The sequence below is a fragment of the Oncorhynchus kisutch genome, linkage group LG13 (genome assembly GCF_002021735.2).
Source record: "Oncorhynchus kisutch isolate 150728-3 linkage group LG13, Okis_V2, whole genome shotgun sequence".
NCBI lineage: Eukaryota > Metazoa > Chordata > Actinopteri > Salmoniformes > Salmonidae > Oncorhynchus > Oncorhynchus kisutch.
This window is the reverse complement of record NC_034186.2, coordinates 12977778-13005358: the sequence shown is the minus strand read 5'-3', so window position 1 is coordinate 13005358 and position 27581 is coordinate 12977778. Positions and strand designations below refer to the sequence as shown.

General features: G+C 43.3%; 1 protein-coding gene across 1 annotated transcript in view; it reads right to left on the bottom strand.

Annotated features, from left to right (window-relative positions):
- Nucleotides 1-27581, bottom strand: part of LOC109903044 (low-density lipoprotein receptor-related protein 8-like) — a 344351-nt gene that overhangs the window by 53761 nt on the left and 263009 nt on the right. The window contains 4 exon segments of the mRNA XM_031785602.1: nt 1-155; nt 21417-21542; nt 23993-24112; nt 25761-25883. The exon segment at nt 1-155 is cut by the window's left edge and continues 17 nt beyond it. Of these exon segments, the coding sequence (XP_031641462.1) occupies nt 1-155; nt 21417-21542; nt 23993-24112; nt 25761-25883 (524 nt within the window).

Below are 27581 nucleotides of genomic sequence, written 5' to 3'. Positions count from 1 at the left end.
GTAGAGGTCACACCAGTACATCTTGTTGGTGGTGACATCCACATCCAAGGCTACAGCGTTCTTCAGAGTGGGAACCACCTGGCTGTATTCTCTCTTCACCAGGTCTATACGACAGATCTCATGGCGGTTAGTAAACATCAGGTACGGGCTCTTCCCTGAGACACAACAGATATACAATATGAGAACATTTCAATGCTGAAAACATTGAAACAGTCAGAGGAAAGCATTACTACACAGGACAAGCTCGTCTCTGAGAGAAAACGCACACAGAACACAACAATGAGAACATTTCAATTATTAAACATTGGTAGAGACAGATGAAGCATTGGTAGAGACAGATGAAACATTGGTAGAGACAGATGAAACATTGGTAGAGACAGATGAAACATTGGTAGAGAAAGATGAAACATTGGTAAAGACAGATGAAACATTGGCAGAGACAGATGAAACATTGGTAGAGACAGATGAAACATTGGTAAGAGACAGATGAAACATTGGTAAGAGACAGATGAAACATTGGTAGAGACAGATGAAACATTGGTAGAGACAGATGAAACATTGGTAAGAGACAGATGAAACATTAGTAAAGACAGATGAAACATTGGTAAGAGACAGATGAAACATTGGTAGAGACAGATGAAACATTGGTAAGAGACAGACGAAACATTGGTAAGAGACAGATGAAACATTGGTAGAGACAGATGAAACATTAGTAAAGACAGATGAAACATTGGTAAGAGACAGATGAAACATTGGTAAGAGACAGATGAAACATTGGTAGAGATAGATGAAACATTAGTAAAGATAGATGAAACATTGGTAGAGACAGATGAAACATTGGTAGAGACAGATAAAACATTGGTAAGAGACAGATGAAACATTGGTAGAGACAGATGAAACATTGGTAAGAGACAGATGAAACATTGGTAGAGACAGATGAAACATTGGTAGAGAAAGATGAAACATTGGTAAAGACAGATGAAACATTGGCAGAGACAGATGAAACATTGGTAGAGACAGATGAAACATTGGTAAGAGACAGATGAAACATTGGTAAGAGACAGATGAAACATTGGTAGAGACAGATGAAACATTGGTAGAGACAGATGAAACATTGGTAAGAGACAGATGAAACATTAGTAAAGACAGATGAAACATTGGTAAGAGACAGATGAAACATTGGTAGAGACAGATGAAACATTGGTAAGAGACAGATGAAACATTGGTAAGAGACAGATGAAACATTGGTAGAGACAGATGAAACATTAGTAAAGACAGATGAAACATTGGTAAGAGACAGATGAAACATTGGTAAGAGACAGATGAAACATTGGTAGAGATAGATGAAACATTAGTAAAGATAGATGAAACATTGGTAGAGACAGATGAAACATTGGTAGAGACAGATAAAACATTGGTAAGAGACAGATGAAACATTGGTAGAGACAGATGAAACATTGGTAAGAGACAGATGAAACATTGGTAGAGACAGATGAAACATTGGTAAGAGACAGATGAAACATTGGTAGAGACAGATGAAACATTGGTAAGAGACAATGAAACATTGGTAAGAGACAGATGAAACATTGGTAGAGACAGATGAAACATTGGTAGAGACAGATGAAACATTGGTAGAGACAGATGAAACATTGGTAGAGACAGATGAAACATTGGTAGAGACAGATGAAACATTGGTAAGAGACAGATGAAACATTGGTAGAGACAGATGAAACATTGGCAGAGACAGATGAAACATTGGTAGAGACAGATGAAAAATTGGTAGAGACAGATGAAACATTGGTAACTTTTCTGATGATGTGAAATCAAGGAAATATCTTTCAAGATCTTATAACAGTTTAAACAGTTTGGAAGGTCAAATCAAATTAAAATCAAATGTTTCTATCTGTCACATGATTCGTAAACAACCGGTTTAGACTAGCATATACAAATGTTTCTATCTCTCACATGCTTCGTAAACAACCGGTTTGGACTAGCATATACAAATGGACAAACAGTGTTGATGATAAGATAAAATACTAGCCAATAATTCACAGGTGTGTGCAATATTTTAAAGAATTTCCTTCTAACAGCGTTACAATTTCCTTCCCACAAAGGACAAAGGTTAGTTCAGCAGAATATTTCACAACTCTTTCAGTAATGACTTTTGAGATTTAGACGCCACTTCCTTGTTCCTGTTTGATTGACAATGACAGGGCTCTAACGTCTCCTCAACACCTCTCCTTCTGTCCAGTCTCCGTTTGTCTTGTAATAAAAACAGAATCTGTGGTCAATGAATCATGCTGTTCTATTCCTGGTACTGCAGATACGCAAAGCTGTTTCTCAGTGATTTTCCTTGGGTGAAATGTGTGTGTGTGTACATCATCTACCCAAGGCAAATTTCTCAACAGAGTGAAAGAGAATGACTCATAATTCCCATAAGGATCGCACACGCACACACACACACGGTAACAGCAAACACACATTCATACACACTAAATAAAAAAATGCATACACTAACACACATGGCTCCATCTTAGATGTGTAGAATGAAACCTACTCCCCAAACCCCCACCTCCATTATCCTCTAACTGACCTCTATTTATCTTTCATTTGGCGTTCCATCTCTAGTAGCTGCTCTGTCATCTCTCACACACACACACACACACACACACACACACACACACACACACACACACACACATCGTGTGACCGTACATGAATAGTTCTCAAGGAGAGTGCAGAGTAGACCTCTCACTCATTGCCACACAGCAATCTCTCTCTTCTATCTGACCCTCTCTCTTCTCTCTGACCCTCTCTCTCCTCTCTGTCTCTCTCTCTACTCTCTGACCCTCTCTCTTCTCTCTGACCCTCTCTCTTCTCTCTGCCCCTCTCTCTTCTTTCTGACCCTCTCTCTCCTCTCTGACCCTCTCTCCTCTCTGACCCTCTCTCTACTCCCTGACCCTCTCTCTTCTCTCTCATCTCTGCCCCCTGACTCTCGCTCTTCTCTCTGACCATCTCTCTCCTCTCTGACCCTCTGTCGTATTACCATTCCATGAGTAGTTCTCAACCTCACAGAATCACCATCTCAAGTAGCTCTGTTCTGTAGCTCTGTTCTGTTCCCTGGCCAAGATGGGATTTGTACAATGCTTCATGAGAAAGTGAGAGGGGGGGGGGATAGAGAGAGGGGATGAGTAGGAGATACAAAGAGGAGAGAAAAAAAGGAGAGAGACAGAGAGAGAAACATGAGTGAGTGAGAAAGACAAATGGAGAGAGAGAGACAGAGAGAGAGAGAGAGAGAGAGAGAGAGAGAGATAGAAGGGAGGGAAAAAAAGACTGGCAGCTTCATTAAATAGTACCCGCAAAAAAACAGTCTCAACGTCAACACTGAAGAATTGACTCCGGGATGCTGTCCTTCTAGGCAGAGTTGAAAAGAAAAAGCCATATCTCAGACTGGCCAATAAAAAGAAAAGATTAAGATGGGTAAAAGAACACAGACACTGGACAGAGGAACTCTGCTTAGAAGGCCAACATCCTGGAGTCACCTCTTCACTGTTGACGTTGAGACTGGACAGAGGAACTCTGCTTAGAAGGCCAGCATCCTGGAGTCAACTCTTCACTGTTGACGTTGAGACTGGACAGAGGAACTCTGCTTAGAAGGTCAACATCCTGGAGTCAACTCTTCACTGTTGACGTTGAGACTGAACAGAGGAACTCTGCTTAGAAGGCCAGCATCCTGGAGTCAACTCTTCACTGTTGACGTTGAGACTGGACAGAGGAACTCTGCTTAGAAGGCCAACATCCTGGAGTCAACTCTTCACTGTTGACGTTGAGACTGGACAGAGGAACTCTGCTTAGAAGGCCAGCATCCTGGAGTCAACTCTTCACTGTTGACGTTGAGACTGGTGTTTTGCGGGTACTATTTAATGAGTCTGCCAGTTGAGGACACTCTAACATTGAAAGTCAATATATATAAAAAATATTTAAATAAATAAAAAGAGTTCTTAACAGGGCGTGTTTTTTTTAACTTGTCATCTTGCTCAGTTGTGCACCGGGGCCTCCCACTCCTCTCTCTATTCTGGTTAGAACCAGTTTGCACTGTTCTGTGAAGGGAGTAGTACACAGATTGTACGAAATCTTCAGTTCTTGGCCATTTTGAGCCTGTAATCGAACCCACAAAGGCTGATGCTCCAGATACTCAACTAGTCTGAAGAAGGCCAGTTTAATTGCTTCTTTAACCTTTAACCAGTTAACATAATTGCAAAAGGTTTTTCTAATGATCAATTAGCCTTTAAAATGATAAACTTGGATTAGCTAACACCACGTGCAATTGGAACACAGGAGTGATGGTTGCTGATAATGGGCCTCTGATATTCCATAAAAATCTGCCGTTTCCAGCATCAGTAGTCATTTACAACATTAACAATGTCTACACTGTATTTCTGATCAATTTGATGTTATTTTAAAAGGACAAAGAATTAGTTTTTCTTTCAAAAACAAGGACATTTCTAAGTGACCCCAAACCTCAGAACAGCCACAATTGTCTGGTCATAGACTCTACAAGGTGATGAAAGAGTTCCACAGGAATGCTGGCCCATGTTGACTCCAAGGCCTCTCACAGTTGTGTCATGTTGTCTGGATGTCCTTTGGGTGGTGGACCATAATTGATACACACAGGAAACTACAGAGCGTGAAAAATCCAGAGGCGCTGCTGTTTTTGACACAAACCGGTGCGCCTGGCACCTACTACCATATCCCATTCAAAGGCCCTTCAATCTTTTGTCTTGCCCATTCACCCTCTGAATGACACAGACACAAATCCATGTCTGAATTGTCTCAAGGCTTAATAATGCTTCTTTAACCTGTCTCCTCTCCGTCATCTACACTGATTGACGTGGAATTAACAAGTGACATCAATAAGGGATCATAGCTTTCACCTGGATTCCTTCATCAGTCTATGTCATGGAAAGAGTTCTTAATGTTTTGTACACTCAGTGGTTCTTCCTTATTAAAGTTCAGAGTTTATGCTGCGACCGTTAGTGGTAGATGGTGGCATTCTGTCATTGCACCACACTATTACAAGAGGGAGTTAGAACGCTAATCTATCGGTAGTCTAAACTGTGGCAATTAATGGAGGTGTTTTCAGTCTGAGAGTCTCTCTTCTGGCACTAGAGCCCTGCATCAGACAACAACAAAAACTGTTGGTGGTCCTGGAGTTGAGAGAGAACTTGGGTAAATTTGGGTAGATTTTCACTTGACATGTGGTCTGAAGAATATCCAAAAAATAGGCACGGTGGGCTTTTGGTTTCCTCTCCCTCTAAAAACAGAAATAAATAATTCTAAATATCAAACTGGCTTCATTTACAAATCAGTAAGAATGTCTCACTCCATGTTCAAGAATGGACTTTTCCCCTTTATTCAGATTACAACTGCTCACTTTCAGTTATTTGAAAGTGAGCAAATCTCCAAAATAGCCTTATTTCTTAAACAAAGCGATTATTATTATTATTAACCCTGCATTATAATTATATAAAAGCCCCTTAGATATTCTCACAGATCCTAATGAAAAATGCCCATTAGATATTCATTTAGAATCCTCCAATCCCCTAAATGTAATTATTGGAGGAGAGTCATGTCATTGGCGGAAAGTCAGGCGGTATTGGAGGAGTTGAAGGCGGCGAGGAACGAGATGGAGTCACAATCCAGGCAAACACGGAGAAGATTATTTCAACTACACTAAAGTTGCAACAAGTTCGATTGGGTTCAAATCAGGAGACCAACATGTTGAGATAAAAAAATATTTGTAGATATAATGTAGGCCTACCGTAGGCGACATAAGTCTAACTAGTGTTGAGGAATGTGTTGTTAAAAGTGTTGCAGGTCTTATTTATTTATTTTTATCTTACCTTTATTTCACTACATAAAAGTCTACGTACTCTGCTGGCGTCTTGACCCAGTTTATGCCCTCATTTGCAATGCAAACCATAACGAATTACTATGGGAATAAATGGAAGAGGCAAGTGGAAGGAGGAAAAAGTAAGGAACTTCTCTGTCGGCTCTGGAGGCCTTTTGAAAACATGTCTATATAATATAATGTCTTAAGTCCACTCAAGTTTCTTCAACTGTCTTTCTGACTGTGATTAGAGCGATGTTGAAAGCCTTTGCCGATCACTCATCATCTTCAACCATCAGTGAGTCCATCATACCGAGTCCACCAAATACATTGTTTTGAAAACCTCTAAAACCAGATTTGCCCCAACAAAACAATGCATCCATCCCTACAAATATATTAATGTATTATTAACCCTGCATTATAATTGTAATGGAGATGTTTATTTCGTTATGGATCCATAACAAATTATTATGGGAATAAATATCACTGAATGACATGTTGTCAACTATTTCAGCACTGTTTCACGCTGCTCGGAGACAAGCATGGGGACTGGTATTATTTTCACTGAATCTCCGTTTGGGTATTGGTTAGCCTACAATTAGGGTGTGAAAATGTTAAGATTATTTTGCTCTTAGTACAGTAGCCTACTCCCGACCAGTCACGTTGTACAGCGCCATATTTTCCTAACGGGAACCCTGAGGGTTTTTCATTTTTCTTGGAATAGAAACACCATAATATTAATCAAATTAATGAAGCTACTTTTCTTAAAATTAATCCCATATACTATGTCCTTACAAAAAAAGGTCTTAAATTATCTAGTACAGCCAATATTAATGCCAATATTAATGCTCAAATTCTTCTCAAAGATGCCCTCTGGTGGTCAAACTAGAACTAACTCGCAACAATGGCTGACACTCAAATAACGTGCCATAGAATTCTGCGGCAACCCGCAAGGGGTGCTGCAGTGCGACGCAACTTTTAAAGGATGAACCACCGTATATATACAGTGCCAGTCAAACGTTTGGATACACCTACTCATTCCAGGGTTTTTCTTTATTTTTACTATTTTCTACATTGTAGAATAATAGTGAAGACATCACAACTATGAAATAACACACATGGAATCATGTAGTAACCAGAAAAGTGTTAAACAAATCCAAATATATTTTATACTTGAGATTCTTAAAAGTAGCCACCCTTAGCCTTGATGACAGCTTTGCACACTCTTGGACACACCTACTGAGATATAAGCTGAGAGAGACGGATGGAGTCTTATCTCCTTCCCTCCTGATCCCGGACAAAATCAAGACAAAGCCAGGCAACTTGTCCCATCAAGCCAGGGCGTTCTGAGTTGGCTCCATGTTTCGAACCACGGCACGCGCACGCACACACACATCTGCACGCGCCACACCTAGATGAGTATCTCGGTCCCAGGCCGCCACGGGACTCTGCACAGGGAGCAAATATTTTCATTTTCACTGCGAGTCAGGATTCAATCATTTTCCCTGTCTCTTGGATTTGTACCGATCAATTTCAGCCGCTCTCCCATTAGGGAAGTGAGAAAAAGAGAGACAGAAAGAGAGCGAGACAGAGACACAGAGAGAAAGAGTGACAGAGAGAGAGACCAAGAGAGAGAAGAGAGAAGAGAGAGAAAGAAAGAGAGAGAGAGAAGACAGACAGATGGACAGAGAATGAGTGGTAGCATACATAGGGAGGGAGAGACAAACAGATTGTTTTCAGCATCTACATTTTCAGTCACAACTTGCAGACTTGTTTACGTGTTGCTGTGCGTTTTGTTGCCAACCTTACTTTGCTACCTGACAACTTTACGGTTTTTACTTTTTAATTACCGTTTATATTTTTGGTTTTTCACTCAACTTTTTTTTCATTAAACTTTTTCACTCCGGACGCTTTATCTGGACGTGGTTCATCAGGACCTCCAACAGCCGAAGCTGTTAACATTAACATGATGACTTCTAATTGCAGTCGCTGTACTCATAATGTACAGGAGAACGATCGCCTTGTGCTACAAGCCCAGCTTCAGGCGCAATCGTTAGGCAAGGGTAATTTCAGTGTAGGAAAGGATGAAACAGCGTCTGTGCCACCAGTAAGTACAGATAGTAACGTTAGTATAAATCCCCTCGCACAGTCCCCGCAGCCAGACAACTTTCTCACGGTTTCTGGAAGGAAATGCTGTAGGAATGCTCAACCGGTGTCGCTCAATCAGCCGACAGAAACGTTCAACCGGTTTTCCCCATTAAGCAACGAGTCGGAGTCAGAGGCCGAGCCTTCTCTGGTCTCTACTCCTCCAGTTACGGGGTCTGAGATGCCGAAGCTTCCCACCATTAGCTCTGACAAATTGAAAACCCTAGTCATTGGCGACTCCATTAGCCGCAGTATTAGACTTAAAACGAATCATCCAGCGATCATATGCTGTTTACCGGGGGGCAGGGCTACCGACGTTAAGGCTAATCTGAAGATGGTGCTGGCTAAAGCTAAAACTGGCGAGTGTAGAGAGTATAGAGACATTGTTATCCACGTCGGCACCAACGATGTTAGGATGAAACAGTCAGAGGTCACCAAGTGCAACATAGCTTCAGCGTGTAAATCAGCTAGAAAGATGTGTCGGCATCGAGTAATTGTCTCTGGCCCCCTCCCAGTTAGGGGGAGTGATGAGCTCTACAGCAGAGTCTCACAACTCAATCGCTGGTTGAAAACTGTTTTCTGCCCCTCCCAAAAGATAGAATATGTAGATAAGTGGCCCTCTTTCTGGGACTCACCCACAAACAGGACCAAGCCTGGCCTGCTGAGGAGTGACAGACTTCATCCTAGCTGGAGGGGTGCTCTCATCTTATCTACCAACATAGACAGGGCTCTAACTCCTCTATCTCCACAATGAAATAGGGTACAGGCCAGGCAGCAGGCTGTTAGCCAGCCTGACAGCTTAGTGGAGTCTGCCACTAGCACAGTCAGTGTAGTCATCTCAGCTATCCCCATTGAGACAGTGTCTGTGCCTCGACCTGGGTTGGGCAAAACTAAACATGGCGGTGTTCGCCTTAGCAATCTCACTAGGATTAAAGACCTCCTCCATTCCTGTCATTATTGAAAGAGATCGTGATACCTCACATCTCAAAATAGGGCTACTTAATGTTAGATCCCTTACTTCAAAAGCAATTATAGTCAATGAACTAATCACTGATCATTATCTTGACGTGATTGGCCTGACTGAAACATGGCTTAAGCCTGATGAATTTACTGTGTTAAATGAGGCCTCACCTCCTGGCTACACTAGTGACCATATCCCCCGTGCATCCCGCAAAGGCGGAGGTGTTGCTAACATTTACAATAGCAAATTTCAATTTACAAAAAGAAAAATTACGTTTTCGTCTTTTGAGCTTCTAGTCATGAAATCTATGCAGCCTACTCAATCACTTTTTATAGCTACTGTTTACAGGCCTCCTGGGCCATATACAGCGTTCCTCATTAAGTTCCCTTAATTCCTATCGGACCTTGTAGTCATAGCAGATAATATTCAAATTTTTGGTGACTTTAATATTGTTGGGGAATAATCAGAATTAGTTGGGTAACATAGATAAGATGTTTTATGTTCATCATATGCTTATGAGTTATTTCTCATAAGAATGTATTTTGTTGTACTATAGTGGTGGCCATTGGCAGTTATCTGTTCTATGTCAAGACTAAGTTGCATGGGCCACAGAGAGGGGAGAGGTCAAGGGGTCATCATGTGTAAACATATCTTTTGCTCTTTTGCTCCACTGTGTCTGTGTGCCAGTCACTCCCTACTTTTCCCATTGGGGAAATATACCAATTTATATACCAATTTGGTATATATCATAGGGTGGGGGTAATGTCTTGGTCCCATTTTGTACCAAGGACGAGATAAGAGCTTTGTTTAGGAGACCAAACTGAACGATAATTTATAGCCAACTCTGTCTGACTAGGGGATATTCCTCTCTGAAGTAAAGTCTTTCTTTGTGTAAGTTCCTAAGACCTGTGTTTTGTCATGTCGTCTAGGGGGGGTGGATCTTTGCTATAAAGGATCCCATTTGCCATTATGTTGGCCACTCTCAACTTTTCATTAGAGATACTGAACTGTTGAAAGTCAAAATGCTATTGCAAAAGCTTAATTATTATTAAAGGTGAAGATTAAGCATAACTCTGACTCGTGTGTGATTTGCTCTCTCATCATTTGGTAATTAAGGAAATTTCCACGACAATATTCACATGGAAAAGTCCACTGACCCAATCCAAAAGGTTTTTGGAGCCATTATCAACTCAGTGGGTTTTGACCAACTCACTGTCACAGTCATACTCTGGACCTAGTTTTGTCCCATGGAATAAATGTTGTGGATCTTAATGTTTTTCCTCATAATCCTGGACTATCGGACCACCATTTTATTACGTTTGCAATTGCAACAAATAATCTGCTCAGACCCCAACCAAGGAACATCAAAAGTCGTGCTATAAATTCACAGACAACACAAAGATTCCTTGAGGTCATTCCAGACTCCCTCTGTCTACACAAGGACGTCAGAGGACAAAAATCAGTTAACCACCTAACTGAGCAACTCAATTTAACCTTGCGCAATACCCTAGATGCAGTTGCACCCCTAAAAACTAAAAACATTTCTCATAAGAAACTAGCTCCCTGGTATACAGAAAATACCCGAGCTCTGATGCAAGCTTCCAGACAATTGGAACGGAAATGGCGCCACACCAAACTGGAAGTCTTCCAACTAGCTTGGAAAGACAGTACCGTGCAGTATCGAAGAGCCCTTACTGCTGCTCGATCATCCTATTTTTCCAACTTAATTGAGGAAAATAAGAGCAACCCGAAATTCATTTTTGATACTGTCGCAAAGCTAAGTAAAAAGCAGCATTCCCCAAGAGAGGATGGCTTTCACTTCAGCAGTAATAAATCCATGAACTTCTTTGAGGAAAAAATCATGATCATTAGAAAGCAAATGACGGACTCCTCTTTAAATCTGAGTATTCCTCCAAAGCTCAGTTGTCCTGAGTCTGCACAACTCTGCCAGGACCTAGGATCAAGAGAGACACTCAAGTGTTTTAGTACTGTATCTCTTGACACAATGATGAAAATAATCATGGACTCTAAACCTTCAAGCTGCATACTGGACCCTATTCCAACTAAACTACTGAAAGAGCTGCTTCCTGTGCTTGGCCCTCCTATGTTGAACATAATAAACAGCTCTCTATCCACCGGATGTGTTCCAAACTCACTAAAGGTGTCAGTAATAAAGCCTCTCTTGAAAAAGCCAAACCGTGACCCAGAAAATAAAAATAACTATCAGCCTATATCAAATCTTCCATTCCTCTCATAATTTTTAGAAAAGGCTGTTGCGCAGCAACTCACTGCCTTCCTGAAGACAAACAATGTATATGAAATGCTTCAGTCTGGTTTTAGACCCCATCATAGCACTGAGACTGCACTTGTGAAGGTGGTAAATTACCTTTTAATGGCATCAGACCGAGGCTTTGCATCTGTCCTCGTGCTCCTAGACCTTAGTGCTGCTTTTGATACCATCGATCACCACATTCTTTTGGAGAGATTGGAAACCCAAATTGGTCTACACGGACAAGTTCTGGCCTGGTTTATCTGTCGGAAAGATATCAGTTTGTCTCTGTGAATGGTTTGTCCTCTAACAAATCAACTGTAAATTTCGGTATTCCTCAAGGTTCCGTTTTAGGACCACTATTGTTTTCACTATATATTTTACCTCTTGGGGATTCGAAAACATAATGTTAACTTTCACTGCTATGCGGATGACACACAGCTGTACATTTCAATGAAACATGGTGAAGCCCCAAAATTTCCCTCGCTAGAAGCCTGTGTTGCAGACATAAGGAAGTGGATGGCTGCAACTTTCTACTTTTAAACTCGGACAAAACAGAGATGCTTGTTCTAGGTCCCAAGAAACAAAGAGATCTTCTGTTGAAACTGACAATTAATCTTAATGGTTGTACAGTTGTCTCAAATAAAACTGTGAAGGACCTCGGCGTTACTCTGGACCCTGATCTCTCTTTTGCCGAACATATCAAGCTTTTTTCCATCTACGTAACATTGCAAAAATCAGAAACTATCAGTCCAAAAATGATGCAGATGTATCAATGCTTTTGTTACTTCTAGGTTAGACTACTGCAATGCTCTACTTTCCAGCTACCCGGATAAAGCACTAAATAAACTTCTGTTAGTGCTAAATACGGCTGCTAGAATCCTGACTAGAACCCAAAAATTTGATCATATTACTCCAGTGCTAGCCTCCCTACACTGGCTTCCTGTCAAGAAAAGGGCTGATTTCAAGGTTTTACTGCTAACCTACAAAGCATTACATGGGCTTACTCCTACCTATCTCTCTGATTTGGTCCTGCCGTACATACAGTGGGGGGAGAACAAGTATTTGATACACTGCCTATTTTGCAGGTTTCCCACTTACAAAGCATGTAGAGGTCTGTAATTGTTATCATATGTTCACTTCAACTGTGAGAGACGGAATCTAAAACAAAAATCCAGAAAATCACATTGTATGAGTTTTAAGTAAGTAATTTGCATTTTTATTGCATGACATAAGTATTTGATCACCTACCAACCAGTAAGAATTCCGGCTCTCACAGACCTGTTCGTTTTTCTTTAAGAAGCCCTCCTGTTCTCCACTCATTACCTGTATTAACTGCACCTGTATAAAAGACACCTATCCACACACTCAATCAAACAGACTCCAACCTCTCCACAATGGCCAAGACCAGGACACCAGGGTTAAAATTGTAGACTTGCACAAGGCTGTGATGGGCTACAGGACAATAGGCAAGCAGCTTGGTGAGAAGGCAACAACTGTTGGCGCAATTATTAGAAAATGGAATAAGTTCAACATGACGGTCAATCACCCTCGGTCTGGGGCTCCATGCAAGATCTCACCTCGTGGGGCATCAATGATCATGAGGAAAGTGAGGGATGAGCCCAGAACTACATGTGAGGGATGAGCCCAGAACTACATGGCAGGACCTGGTCAATGACCTGAAGAGAGCTGGGACCACAGTCTCAAAGAAAACCATTAGTAACACACTACGCCATCATGAATTAAAATCCTGCAGCGCACGCAAGGCCCCCTGCTCAAGCCAGCGCATGTCCAGGGCCGTCTGAAGTTTGGATGACCCAGAGGAGGAATGGGAGAAGGTCATGTGGTCTGAGGAGACAAAAATATAGCTTTTTGGTCTAAACTAAACTCGTCGTGTTTGGAGGAAGAAGAAGGATGAGTACAACCCCAAGAATACCATCCCAATCGTGAAGCATGGAGGTGGAAACATCATTCTTTGGGGATGCTTTTCTGCAAAGGGGACAGGATGACTGCACCGTATTGAGGGGAGGATGGATGGGGCCATGTATTGCGAGATCTTGGCCAACAACCTCCTTCCCTCAGTAAGAGCATTGAAGATGGGTCGTGGCTGGGTCTTCCAGCATGACAACGACCCGAAACACACAGCCAGGGCAACTAAGGAGTAGCTCCGTAAGAAGCATCTCAAGGTCCTGGAGTGGCCTAGCCAGTCTCCAGACCTGAACCCAAAATCTTTGGAGGGAGCTGAAATTCCTTATTGCTCAACGACAGCCCCGAAACTTGAAGGATCTGGAGAAGGTCTGTATGGAGGAGTGGGCCAAAATCCCTGCCGCAGTGTGTGCAAACCTGGTCAAGAACTACAGGAAACATATGATCTCTGTAATTGCAAACAAAGGTTTCTGTACCAAATATTAAGTTCTGCTTTTCTGATGTATCAAATACTTATGTCATGCAATAAAATGCAAATTAATTACTTAAAAATCATACAATGTGATTTTTTTGATTTTTGTTTTAGATTCCGTCTCTCACAGTTGAAGTGTACCTATGATACAAATTACAGACCTCTACATGCTTTGTAAGTAGGAAAACCTGCAAAATCGGCAGTGTATCAAATACTCCCCACTGTACCTACACGTACGCTACGGTCACAAGACGCAGGCCTCCTAACTGTCCCTAGAATTTCTAAGCAAACAGCTGGAGGCAGGGCTTTCTCCTATATAGCTCCATTTTTATGGAATGGTCTGCCTACCCATGTGAGAGATGCAAAACTCGGGCTCAACCTTTAAGTCTTTACTGAAGACTCATCTCTTCAGTGGGTCATATGATTGAGTGTAGTCTGGCCCAGGAGTGTGAAGATGAACGGAATGGCTCTGGAGCAACGAACCGCCCTTGCTGTCTCTGCCTGGCCGGTTCCCCTCTTTCCACTGGGATTCTCTGCCTCTAACCATATTACAGGGGATGAGTCACTGGCTTACTGGTGCTCTTTCATCCCGTCCCTAGGAGGGGTGCGTCACTTGAGTGGGTTGAGTCACTGATGTGATCTTCCGTCTGGGTTGGCGCCCCCCCTTGGGTTGTGCCGTAGCGGAGATCTTTGTGGGCTATACTCGGCCTTGTCTCAGGATGGTAAGTTGGTGGTTGAAGATATCCCTCTAGTGGTGTGGGGGCTGTGCTTTGGCAATGTGGGTGGGGTTATATCCTTCCTGTTTGGCCCTGTCCTGGGGTATCATCGGATGGGGCCACAGTGTCTTCTGACCCCTCCTGTCTCAGCCTCCAGTATTTATGCTGCAGTAGTTTATGTGTCGGGGGGCTAGGGTCAGTTTGTTATATCTGGAGTACTTCTCCTGTCTTATCCGGTGTCCTGTGTGAATTTAAGTGTGCTCTCTCTAATTCTCTCTTTCTTTCTCTCTCTCTCTCGGAGGACCTGAGCCCTAGGACCATGCCCCAGGACTACCTGGCATGATGACTCCTTGCTGTCCCCAGTCCACTTGGCCGTGCTGCTGCTCCAGTTTCAACTGTTCTGCCTGTGATTATTATTATTTGACCATGCTGGTCATTTATGAACATTTGAACATCTTGTCCATGTTCTGTTATAATCTCCACCTGGCACAGCCAGAAGAGGACTGGCCACCCCTCATAGCCTGGTTCCTTCCTTGGTTTTGGCCTTTCTAGGGAGTTTTTCCTAGCCACCGTGCTTCTACACATGCATTGCTTGCTGTTTGGGGTTTTAGGCTGGGTTTCTGTACAGCACTTTGAGATATCAGCTGATGTACAAAGGGCTATATAAATACATTTGATTTGAGATAGAGAGTGAATGGTAGAGAAATAGATGTTGATAGACAGAGGGAAAGAAAGAGAGAGAGAGGATGAGAGAGAGAGAGATGGAGAGAGGAAGAGAGAGAGAAAGATATTTCCTAATGCCTGTCTACACAGCCCCCAGCCCCTCATTCAGGACCGGTGACATCATCAAATAGTGCCATTCTACAGAGTAGTTGCTCTCTTCCTAGTGTTAAAGAAGTCAGACTCCTCCACTCTGACAACAGTCTCTGTGTGTCTGTGTGTGTATGTGTGTATGTGTGTGTGTGTGTGTGTGTGTGTGTGTGTGTGTGTGTGTGTGTGTGTGTGTGTGTGTGTGTGTGTGTGTGTGCATGTGTGATGACAGGACAGACCCCATGCATTTAAATCTTCCATAACTCAGCCCTGCATTATCAGCCAATTAAGATAAGCTTTGAAAATGACAGATATGCAGCCAGGCCTGAGGAATCAATTTGACATATAGTACAGCTAGTTACTGTTATGTATAAAACACGTATTAAAAACAGAGGGTGACTGTAATTGTGAGAAAAAAAATGAATATTCTGAGTTGTTAGTTGACGTTTAGTGACAGAAGATCAAAGTAGGTGTATTGTCTCTGGGATCGTTAGCGTGGCCTGGGAGAATAAAGATGTCTGCCAGCAGCTGGAGACAACAAGGCTGAGACATTCCCTGATTCACTGAGACTACAATCAACTTTCAGAAGTGTAGTCTGTCAAACTCATGAGAAAACACCACTCTTTCTATTCTCTAATAAATCCACGAGACAAATCTGTGCAGAATGTTCCTGTCTTGTCAAACCAAAGTTACCACGTCATTCTGAAACTCCATCCAATACAGGCAACATGTTTATTACAATAGATCCATGTCAGACAACGACTTCAGAGAGCGCTGTCCTAGACTCTGTTCTAGTCTCTGTCCTAGACTCTGTTCTAGTCTCTGTCCTAGACTCTGTCCTAGATTCTGTCCTAGACTCTGTCCTAAACTCTGTCCTAGACTCTGTTCTAGACTATGTTCTAGTGTCTGTTCTAGACTCTGTTCTAGTCTCTGTCCTAGACTCTGTTCTAGTCTCTGTCCTAGACTCTGTTCTAGTCTCTGTCCTAGACTCTGTCCTAGATTCTGTCCTAGACTCTGTCCTAAACTCTGTCCTAGACTCTGTTCTAGACTATGTTCTAGTGTCTGTTCTAGACTCTGTTCTAGTCTCTGTCCTAGACTCTGTTCTAGTCTCTGTCCTAGACTCTGTTCTAGTCTGTCCTAGACTCTGTCCTAGACTCTGTCCTAAACTCTGTTCTAGACTATGTTCTAGTGTCTGTTCTAGACTCTGTTCTAGTCTCTGTCCTAGACTCTGTTCTAGTGTCTGTTCTAGACTCTGTTCTAGTCTCTGTCCTAGACTCTGTTCTAGTCTCTGTCCTAGACTCTGTCCTAGATTCTGTCCTAGACTCTGTCCTAAACTCTGTTCTAGACTATGTTCTAGTCTCTGTCCTAGACTCTGTTCTAGTCTCTGTCCTAGACTCTGTTCTAGTCTCTGTCCTAGACTCTGTTCTAGTCTCTGTCCTAGACTCTGTCCTAGACTCTGTCCTAGACTCTGTCCTAGACTATGTTCTAGTGTCTGTTCTAGACTCTGTTCTAGTCTCTGTCCTAGACTCTGTTCAAGTCTCTGTCCTAGACTCTGTTCTAGTCTCTGTCCTAGACTCTGTCCTAAACTCTGTTCTAGACTATGTTCTAGTGTCTGTTCTAGACTCTGTTCTAGTCTCTGTCCTAGACTCTGTTCTAGTCTCTGTCCTAGACTCTGTCCTAGACTCTGTCCTAGACTCTGTCCTAAACTCTGTCCTAGACTCTGTCCTAGTGTCTGTTCTAGACTCTGTTCTAGTCTCTGTTCTAGTGTCTGTCCTAGTGTCTGTTCTAGACTCTGTTTGACTCTGTCCTAGACTCTGTCCTAGTCTCTGTTCTAGTCTCTGTCTTAGTGTCTGTTCTAGACTCTGTTCTAGTCTCTGTCCTAGTCTCTGTCCTAGACTATGTTCTAGTCTCTGTTCTAGACTCTGTCCTAGTCTCTTTCCTAGACTCTGTCCTAAACTCTGTTCTAGACTCTGCCCTAGTGTCTGTCCTAGTCTCTGTCCTAGTGTCTGTCCTAGACTGCCCTAGTGTCTTTCCTAGTCTCTGTCCTAGACTCTGTCCTAGACTCTGTCCTAGTCTCTGTTCTAGTCTCTGTCCTAGTGTCTGTTCTAGACTCTGTCCTAGTCTCTGTCCTAGACTCTGTTCTAGACTCTGTTCTAGTCTCTGTTCTAGACTCTGTCCTAGTGTCTGTTCTAGACTCTGTTCTAGTCTCTGTTCTAGTGTCTGTCCTAGTGTCTGTTCTAGACTCTGTTTGACTCTGTCCTAGACTCTGTCCTAGTCTCTGTTCTAGTCTCTGTCTTAGTGTCTGTTCTAGACTCTGTTCTAGTCTCTGTCCTAGTCTCTGTCCTAGACTATGTTCTAGTCTCTGTTCTAGACTCTGTCCTAGTCTCTTTCCTAGACTCTGTCCTAAACTCTGTTCTAGACTCTGCCCTAGTGTCTGTCCTAGTCTCTGTCCTAGTGTCTGTCCTAGACTGCCCTAGTGTCTTTCCTAGTCTCTGTCCTAGACTCTGTCCTAGACTCTGTCCTAGTCTCTGTTCTAGTCTCTGTCCTAGTGTCTGTTCTAGACTCTGTCCTAGTCTCTGTCCTAGACTCTGTTCTAGACTCTGTTCTAGTCTCTGTTCTAGACTCTGTTCTAGACTATGTTCTAGACTCTGTTCTAGACTCTGTTCTAGACTCTGTTCTAGTCTCGGTTCTAGACTATGTTCTAGTCTCTGTTCTAGACTCTGTCCTAGTGTCTGTTCTAGACTCTGTCCTAGTGGCTGTTCTAGACTCTGTCCTAGTGTCTGTTCTAGACTCTGTCCTAGTGTCCTCTGAATCAGGGAGGAGCCTAAAGGGAGAAAAGGGTGCATAGTGAGAGTGAGGGAGGGAGCCTAAAGGGAGAAAAGGGTGCATAGTGAGAGGGAGGGAGGGATAAGGGGAGAACAGGGTGCATAGTGAGAGGGAGGGAGGAGCCTAAAGGGAGAAAAGGGTGCATAGTGAGAGTGAGGTAGAAACAGTAAAAAGGGGGACTGAGGAGAAAAACACAGAGATGCAGACATATAGGCAAGGAGAGGTGAAGAGGAGGACAGAGAGGAGGACACAGAGAAGGACCAAGAGAAGGACACAGAGGAGGACACAGAGGAGGACACAGAGAAGGACCAAGAGAAGGACACAGAGGAGGACAAAGAGGAGGACCAAGAGGAGGACACAGATGACACAGAGGAGGACAAAGAGTATAGAGGAAGAAGGAGGACACAGAGGAGTATAGAGGAGGACACACAGGAAGACACAGAGGAGGACACAGAGGAAGACACAGAGGAGGACACAGAGGAGGACACAAAGATGCAGAGAAAGAGGAGTATAGAGGAAGAGAGAGAGATAGAAAAGTAACAGCCATATGGACAGATCAGAGGGGAGGTTTCTGAGTTACTCACCTACCTACCTCTCTCTCTCTCTCTCTACCTCTCTCTATCTCTACCCCTCCCTCCCTCCCTCTATGAGAGATCATCTGATTATCGAAGTAAAACTGCAGACCTCCGTGTTGATGAGAAAAGACTGAGTAAATCTGTACCTGTTGCAGAGAATGCTGTAGTATAATGACAGAAACACACACAGATGCATGTATGCACAAAGGAAAATGGTGAGAGACAATCAGTTAATCATTTAACGGTTAGTGAGTCATTTAACTGTTAGTGAGTGATATTGCACCCATGGTAAACACAATAAAACATTTAGTGTAGTGAAATGACTTGTGGGAATCAACTTGCTACATTGTATGGTTATACTTTGGCTTATAGCGATGAACGTAACATGATGCCACCAACCTGGGAGTTGTGCTTTTAATTAGCTTCTACCCCGTTCACATTAACTAGAAAGGCACCTGGGAGACTGCTGTCTAAATTATTATGCGCGGCACTGTAGCTACAATTAAAACTACTAAAACTCTTCAGTAAGTATGTCAAATTAGTATTATTCTAACGCTTTCTCCATCCTGCCTCGAAGGGCTTTCTCCATCCTGCCTCCAATGGCTTTCTCCATCCTCCCTCCAAGGGCTTTCTCCATCCTGCCTCCAAGGGCTTTCTGCCTCCAAGGGCTTTCTCCATCCTCCCTCCAAGGGCTTTCTCCATCCTGCCTCCAAGGGCTTTCTGCCTCCAATGGCTTTCTCCATCCTGCCTCCAAGAGCTTTCTCCATCCTGCCTCCAAGGGCTTTCTGCCTCCAAGGGCTTTCTCCATCCTGCCTCCAAGGGCTTTCTCCATCCTGCCTCAAAGGGTTTTCTGCCTCCAAGGGCTTTCTCCATCCTGCCTCCAAGGGCTTTCTCCATCCTGCCTCCAAGGGCTTTCTCCATCCTGCCTCCAAGGGCTTTCTCCATCCTGCCTCCAATGGCTTTCTCCATCCTGCCTCCAAGGGCTTTCTCCATCCTGCCTCCAAGGGCTTTCTCCATCCTGCCTCCAAGGGCTTTCCAAGTTAAGACAATATTCAGACATGGTCAGTGAGCAGTAAAAAGTAGCCCTCTAATCTCTGTGTGATTGGATGAAGGGTAATAATGGTATTGCATTCCCTGAACATCACAAATAAAGCCTTCGCTTTCCAGCTCAGTGTGATCTGCTTAACGACATCATCGCTTCAGCTGTCAGCCCCTGTTGTAGAGCACGAGAGTGAACCCAACAAATCTACCGCAGTGGAATGTGAGTGTGTTTGTGTTGTGTGTGCATCGTTGTGAATGTATGAGGTTGTGTGTCTGTTGATGTGTATGCCTGTGAGTGTCTGTGAGTTTATGTCAGTGTGTGAGAGTGTGTGTGGAGGTTTATTAAATCCACATCACCTCAGCATCACATAGCAGGCGCCTCTGCATCTCCTCCTTCTTCCCAAGCTTCAGAGTAAATAAACCACTGCAGAAATAAGAATGATACGTCTCTGTCTTTCTGTGCTGCAATCAACAATACGGACTGACGTGCCCAATAGAACGCAGTGCTCCATCACTTCACTTCCTATTCTAATAGCACGAACACACCCACCCACCCACCCACCCACACCCACACACACACACACACACACACACACACACACACACACACACACACACACACACACACACACACACACACACACACACACACACCTTCCCTTCCGCTCTAATAATAAAGGCCCAGCTTCCTGACAGTGTGTATGCTCTCTCTAACAGTAACAAAGATGTGCCGTTTTTCACGCCACTTAGAGAAAAGCCGAGCCAGTTCCTTTAAGCCAGTTCCTTTAAGCCAGTTCCTCTAAGCCAGTTCCTCTAAGCCAGTTCCTTTAAGCCAGTTCCTTTAAGCCAGTTCCTTTAAGCCAGTTCCTTTAAGCCAGTTCCTTTAAACCAGTTCCTCTAAGCCAGTTCCTCTAAGCCAGTTCCTTTAAGCCAGTTCCTTTAAACCAGTTCCTCTAAGCCAGTTCCTTTAAGCCAGTTCCTTTAAACCAGTTCCTTTAAGCCAGTTCCTTTAAGCCAGTTCCTTTAAACCAGTTCCTTTAAGCCAGTTCCTTTAAACCAGTTCCTCTAAGCCAGTTCCTCTAAGCCAGTTCCTTTAAGCCAGTTCCTTTAAACCAGTTCCTCTAAGCCAGTTCCTTTAAGCCAGTTCCTTTAAACCAGTTCCTCTAAGCCAGTTCCTTTAAGCCAGTTCCTTTAAACCAGTTCCTCTAAGCCAGTTCCTTTAAGCCAGTTCCTTTAAGCCAGTTCCTCTAAGCCAGTTCCTTTAAGCCAGTTCCTTTAAACCAGTTCCTCTAAGCCAGTTCCTTTAAGCCAGTTCCTCTAAGCCAGTTCTTTTAAGCCAGTTCCTTTAAGCATCCTCATTATCACGTCAGTTTGCCCTGTAATGATCTAACCTAAGAATGATGATGCTAACCAAAAACACTGTCTTTCTCTACACAGTCAGAGATATGTCCCAGGCCCCCAAGTTAAGACCAGTGACCTTATTTGTATGTATGCCCAGGCTGGAGTGTTTACTGTGGGTCACGGTGAAGGACAATACCTGACTGTGTCCAACAGCACCCTGCCAGACAAGGTGGACATGTTTTTCTTTTCATTACCTCCCTGAGAAGCAGAAGGCAAATATTTGCGTTACAGACCTCAGATGGCTCTGCCGTGCTAGTCCTGCTTACAAACAACCACCGTTCATATCGGACGGCCTGAGAATAGACTGTGGTGTTGCTGGGTTACGGTGTGTGTGTGTGTGGTTGTTCTGTGGTTGCCAGGGACATAACAGGTTGCCTCTCTTACCCACGGCCTTGCAGGTCTTGGTGCTGGGGTCCATCTCATAGCCCTGATAACATTCACACTTGTAGTCTCCTTTGTAGTTGATGCAGATCTGGCTGCAGGAGTCAGGCTTTTCACACTCATCTATGTCTGGGGAGAGAAGTCACAAATCCATCAATAACACAGGACCCACTCTGTCTCCACACAGACAGGAGAACAAGGGGTATTACGTAGAGATATCTCTAAGTACTGTTTGGAAAGAGAGAGTACAAGAAGTGAAGGGAATGTGGAAGAGATTGAGAGTCATTGGTCCTGTTGTAATGGTTGAATGGAATGGGGTTTCCGTCAGGAAGATGTGTTCTGTCCGGACATTTGACTGGCTGCATTTTAATGTACCAGACCCATATGCATTGGGTGCGTAACCTGATCAGGGCGTCCACCCACACTGCTCAGAATGACACAAATCACATGTAGATTATGGTAATTCATATTAACATAACATGCAAGTCGAGGATGAAATGATGTGTGGTCCTTCTTACCTAATTCTGATGCACACTTTGAAGATGTTATAATAACTACCCACATGTACTTTTCCTCAGCCAACAAGACAAGTAATGAACAGTAAAAACAGTAGCCTACAGAATGGTAATCTACTATCCCCCATAGCAGAAAAGTTGACCTATTCTATTGGTCAGCTTGGCAAGAAAAAAAAAAGCCAATTCTAAACAGTCTGGGACAGTTTGTGGACGATAGATTCCAAATTCATACAACCAGTATGCCTAGGATAAATAACACACGTTAAGATGCAACAGATAAGACAGTTTAGCTTAAAATGTTGATAAACTATTATTATATACATTATAAGCGAACAATGAACACAAGGCAGTAGGCAAGAATGTTCCTTCCATAATGCAATAAGCAGGAAAACACTGTTGACAAAAGTGCACTGCACAACCAAGTGGTTTCATGTGACAGAGATTAAAATATCAATTATACATTTTGAAATAAGGGAGATCTAACTACTAACATGGGTTGCTAATATGACTAGGATTGTGCCTTTGGCTACAGGACAACGAAAGAAAGTTTATAGAAAAGAATTGCCTCCACAGATATGGACTGATTTTGGCTGCTTTGAAGCAAGGTAAGACATGCCTCAGGTTTCAAACAATGAAGTATATATTTTCAAAATGCATACTGCTTCTAGCTCATTGCAAATTGGTGTGTGACGTGCTGATGAAGCCTGCTTTCCGTTGCCTTTGCATTTGCTGTTTGAGCAGCTCTCGCGTTGGCGGACAGATTTTCCACTCAAAGGCTCTGCATGCATGTGATAAGATATTACCAATATACTGTACACACGCGCCAATTCAATTCCATTAAATTACGCAAATTAACCTAAAGACCGATAAGCATGACCAGTCAAATATATTTACATCGACTGGTTTTGTCATCAATGAAGAAGCTAAAATGTATTTCCATAGACTGGTAACATCAATGAAGAGGCCAAAAGCCAAAAGCTGGCTATTACTGGCTAACGGAAACCCTGAACGGGAATGAGAGCCATTTTGTTGTGTTGAAGTAAGGTTTTAGATTGGGTCCTGTACCGTCACAGGTCTTGTCTGAGAGGGACAGGTTGTCTGGTCCTGTACCTTCACAGGTCTTGTCTGAGAGGGACAGGTTGTCTGGCCTTGTACCTTCGCAGATCTTGTCTGAGAGGGGCAGGTTGTATGGTACTCTACCTTCACAGGTCTTGTCTGAGAGGGACAGGTTGTCTGGTACTCTACCTTCACAGGTCTTGTCTGAGAGGGACAGGTTGTCTGGTACTCTACCTTCACAGGTCTTGTATGGTACTCTACCTTCACAGGTCTTGTCTGAGAGGGACAGGTTGTCTGGTACTCTACCTTCACAGGTCTTGTCTGAGAGGGACAGGTTGTCTGGTACTCTACCTTCACAGGTCTTGTCTCAGAGGGACAGGTTGTCTGGTACTCTACCTTCACAGGTCTTGTCTGAGAGGGACAGGTTGTCTGGTACTCTACCTTCACAGGTCTTGTATGGTACTCTACCTTCACAGGTCTTGTCTGAGAGGGACAGGTTGTCTGGTACTCTACCTTCACAGGTCTTGTCTGAGAGGGACAGGTTGTCTGGTACTCTACCTTCACAGGTCTTGTCTCAGAGGGACAGGTTGTCTGGTACTCTACCTTCACAGGTCTTGTCTGAGAGGGACAGGTTGTTTGGTGCTCTACCTTCACAGGTCTTGTCTGAGAGGGACAGGTTGTCTGGCCTTGTACCTTCGCAGATCTTGTCTGAGAGGGGCAGGTTGTATGGTACTCTACCTTCACAGGTCTTGTCTGAGAGGGACAGGTTGTCTGGTACTCTACCTTCACAGGTCTTGTCTGAGAGGGACAGGTTGTCTGGTACTCTACCTTCACAGGTCTTGTCTCAGAGGGACAGGTTGTCTGGTACTCTACCTTCACAGGTCTTGTCTGAGAGGGACAGGTTGTTTGGTACTCTACCTTCACAGGTCTTGTATGAGAGGGACAGGTTGTTTGGTACTCTACCTTCACAGGTCTTGTATGAGAGGGACAGGTTGTTTGGTACTCTACCTTCACAGGTCTTCTTGTCCATTAGTTGGTATCCAGAGGGACAGTCACACGCATAGCCAATCCTCCTGTCTCTGCAGATGTGAGAGCAGCCTCCATTTTTGTCTGCGCACTCATTCACACCTAGAGAGAGAGGTAGGGAGAGAGAGTGAGGGAGAGAGAGAGTGAGAGAGAGAGAGAGAGAGGGGAGGGGTGGGAGAGAGAGAGATAGAGAGAGAGAGGGGGAGAGAGAGGGATGAAAGGAGGAATAGAGGGAGGGAAGGGAGTTAAACATCAATAAAACAACCAATATATTGGTGTGTGTGTGTACCTGGGGAGACTCTAGGGGAATATGTAGCTATCAGACACCTGGAACCAGTCCAGAATGCACTGGGGCTCAAGAGGGGGCAGCTATTCGTCAGGTCCCCCTGTCTAATCTGATTTCCTCAGAGGAGCAGTTCTCCTTCCCTTGTCCCTCCATCCATCCATCCCTCCTCCCCATATCCCTCTCCTTTCTCCCCATATCCCTCTCTCCCTCCCTCCATCCATCCCTCCTCCCCATATCCCTCTCCTTTCTCCCCTTATCCCTCCCTCCATCCATCCCTCCTCCTCCCCATATCCCTCTCCTTTCTCCCCTTATCCCTCCCTCCATCCATCCCTCCTCCCCATATCCCTCTCCTTTCTCCCCTTATCCCTCCCTCCCCCCTCCCCATATCCCTCCCTCCCTCCCTCCCTCCATCCATCCATCCATCCCTCCTCCTCCCCATATCCCTCCCTCCCTCCCTCTATCCATCCCTCCTCCTCCCCATATCCCTCTCCTTTCTCCCCTTATCCCTCCCTCCATCCAATATTGGAGGGAGGGATATTGCTCCCTCCATCGCAATATAAATATATAACACTTCCCAGACTCCTTCCCAGCAATTGTTAAAAGACAGGCAGCAATGGGGCGGCAGGTAGAAATGGGGCGGCAGGTAGAAATGGGGCGGCAGGTAGAAATGGGGCGGCAGGTAGAAATGGGGCGGCAGATAGAAATGGGGCGGCAGGTAGAAATGGGGCGGCAGGTAGCCTAGTGGTTAGAGCATTGGGCCAGTTACCGGAAGGTTACACTGAGGTGTGCAGTTTTACCTCGATAATCAGATGATCTCTCATGGAGGGTTAGTGTTGTGAAATGACTTGTGGGAATCAACATGCTACATGTATGGTAAGATAAATAATGATCATTTATGAAGATGTCCTATCTTCCATATTAACCAACATTACATGTTCACTCACATGGTTTCACTAGTACATAAGACATGTAATATGTCTGTCTATAAGCATAACATGTACGGCAAAGATGTTAATGTCCAGCATACCAAATCCTGCTATTTCATGATTACAAAAGATAGTGCTGGATCTGATCTGAATGTTGACACACGGTTGACCAATCAGAAACACAGAGCTAGAGGTTCCGGAGCATTCCACTGTGAGATCCATGACTAAAGAGCTCTAAATTGTAATTCTCTATGGTAGGGAGCTAATCTATATGGTGCCTTATGGGTAGTGTAGTCAGAACACGTTTCCTAGCCATGAACACTCGAGGGAAGAGTTGGACTTTGATGGGAGAGAGAGAGCTGAGAGTTGTCCTGATGTACTCTCCCTTGATGAAATTAAGCTCTGATTACTAGCACAGTGGCCATCTGCATGTTAAGTGGATGCTAATAAGTGTGTGTGTGTGTACATTTATTCGTGTACAGTGTGTGTGTATGAGTTTGTTTATGCATGTGTGTGTGTGTGTGTGTGTGTAGCTCACCACACTCCTTCATAGGTTCATCTGACCAGTCCTTGCAGTCTTTGACGGCATCACACACCTTGCTGCTATTGATACACTGTCCATTCTTGCACATGAACTTCCTGGGGCCATCACACTTAGTGACTGGGAAAGAGAGAGGGTAGAAAAATACAATGATCATTACCTTGAAACAAGTGTTTGATTTCCAATGCATGTCACCACTACTCTGATCCCTCTGACCAGATAGCATCAAATGAGCTGGTTCCCAGACACCTCCGTCCAGCGTAATCAGCTTGTGGGCAATAAGTAACAATCATACAACGCTGGGTGTAATGTACTGTAATACATCCTGATACTACACTGTAATACATCCTGATACTACACTGTACTGTAATACATCCTGATACTACACTGTACTGTAATACATCCTGATACTACACTGTACTGTAATACATCCTGATACTGTACTGTAATACATCCTGATACTACACTGTAATACATCCTGATACTACACTGTAATACATCCTGATACTACACTGTAATACATCCTGATACTACACTGTAATACATCCTGATACTACACTGTAATACATCCTGATACTACACTGTAATCCATCCTGACACGGTACTGTAATACATCCTGATACTGTACTGTAATACATCCTGATACTACACTGTAATACATCCTGATACTGTACTGTAATACATCCTGATACTACACTGTAATACATCCTGATACTACACTGTAATACATCCTGATACTACACTGTAATACATCCTGATACTACACTGTGCTGTAATACATCCTGATACTGTACTGTAATACATCCTGATACTACACTGTAATACATCCTGATACTACACTGTAATACATCCTGATACTACACTGTAATACATCCTGATACTGTACTGTAATACATCCTGATACTACACTGTAATACATCCTGATACTGTACTGTACTGTAATACATCCTGATACTACACTGTAATACATCCTGATACTACACTGTAATACATCCTGATACTACACTGTTATACATCCTGATACTACACTGAAATACATCCTGATACTACACTGTACTGTAATACATCCTGATACTATACTGTAATACATCCTGATACTACACTGTACTGTAATACATCCTGATACTACACTATACTGTAATACATCCTGATACTACACTGTAATACATCCTGATACTACACTGTAATACATCCTGATACTACACTGTAATACATCCTGATACTACACTGTACTGTAATACATCCTGATACTACACTGTACTGTAATACATCCTGATACTACACTGTAATACATCCTGATACTACACTGTAATACATCCTAATATTACACTGTACAGTAATACATCCTACACTGTACTGTAATACATCCTGATACTACACTGTACTGTAATACATCATACTACTACACTGTACTGTAATACATCCTGTTACTACACAGTACTGTAATACATCCTGATACTACACTGTACTGAAATACATCCTGATACGACACTGTAATGTAATACATCCTACTACAATACATCCTGATACTACACTGTACTGTAATACATCCTGATACTACACTGTACTGTAATACATCCTGATGCTACACTGTACTGTAATACATCCTGATACTACACTGTAAGACATCATACTACTACACTGTACTGTAATACATCCTGATACTACACTGTACTGTAATACATCCTGATACTACACTGTACTGAAATACATCCTGATACTTCACTGTACTGAAATACATCCTGAAACTACATTGTACTGTAATACATCCTGATACTACACTGTACTGTAATACATCCTGATACTACACTGTACTGT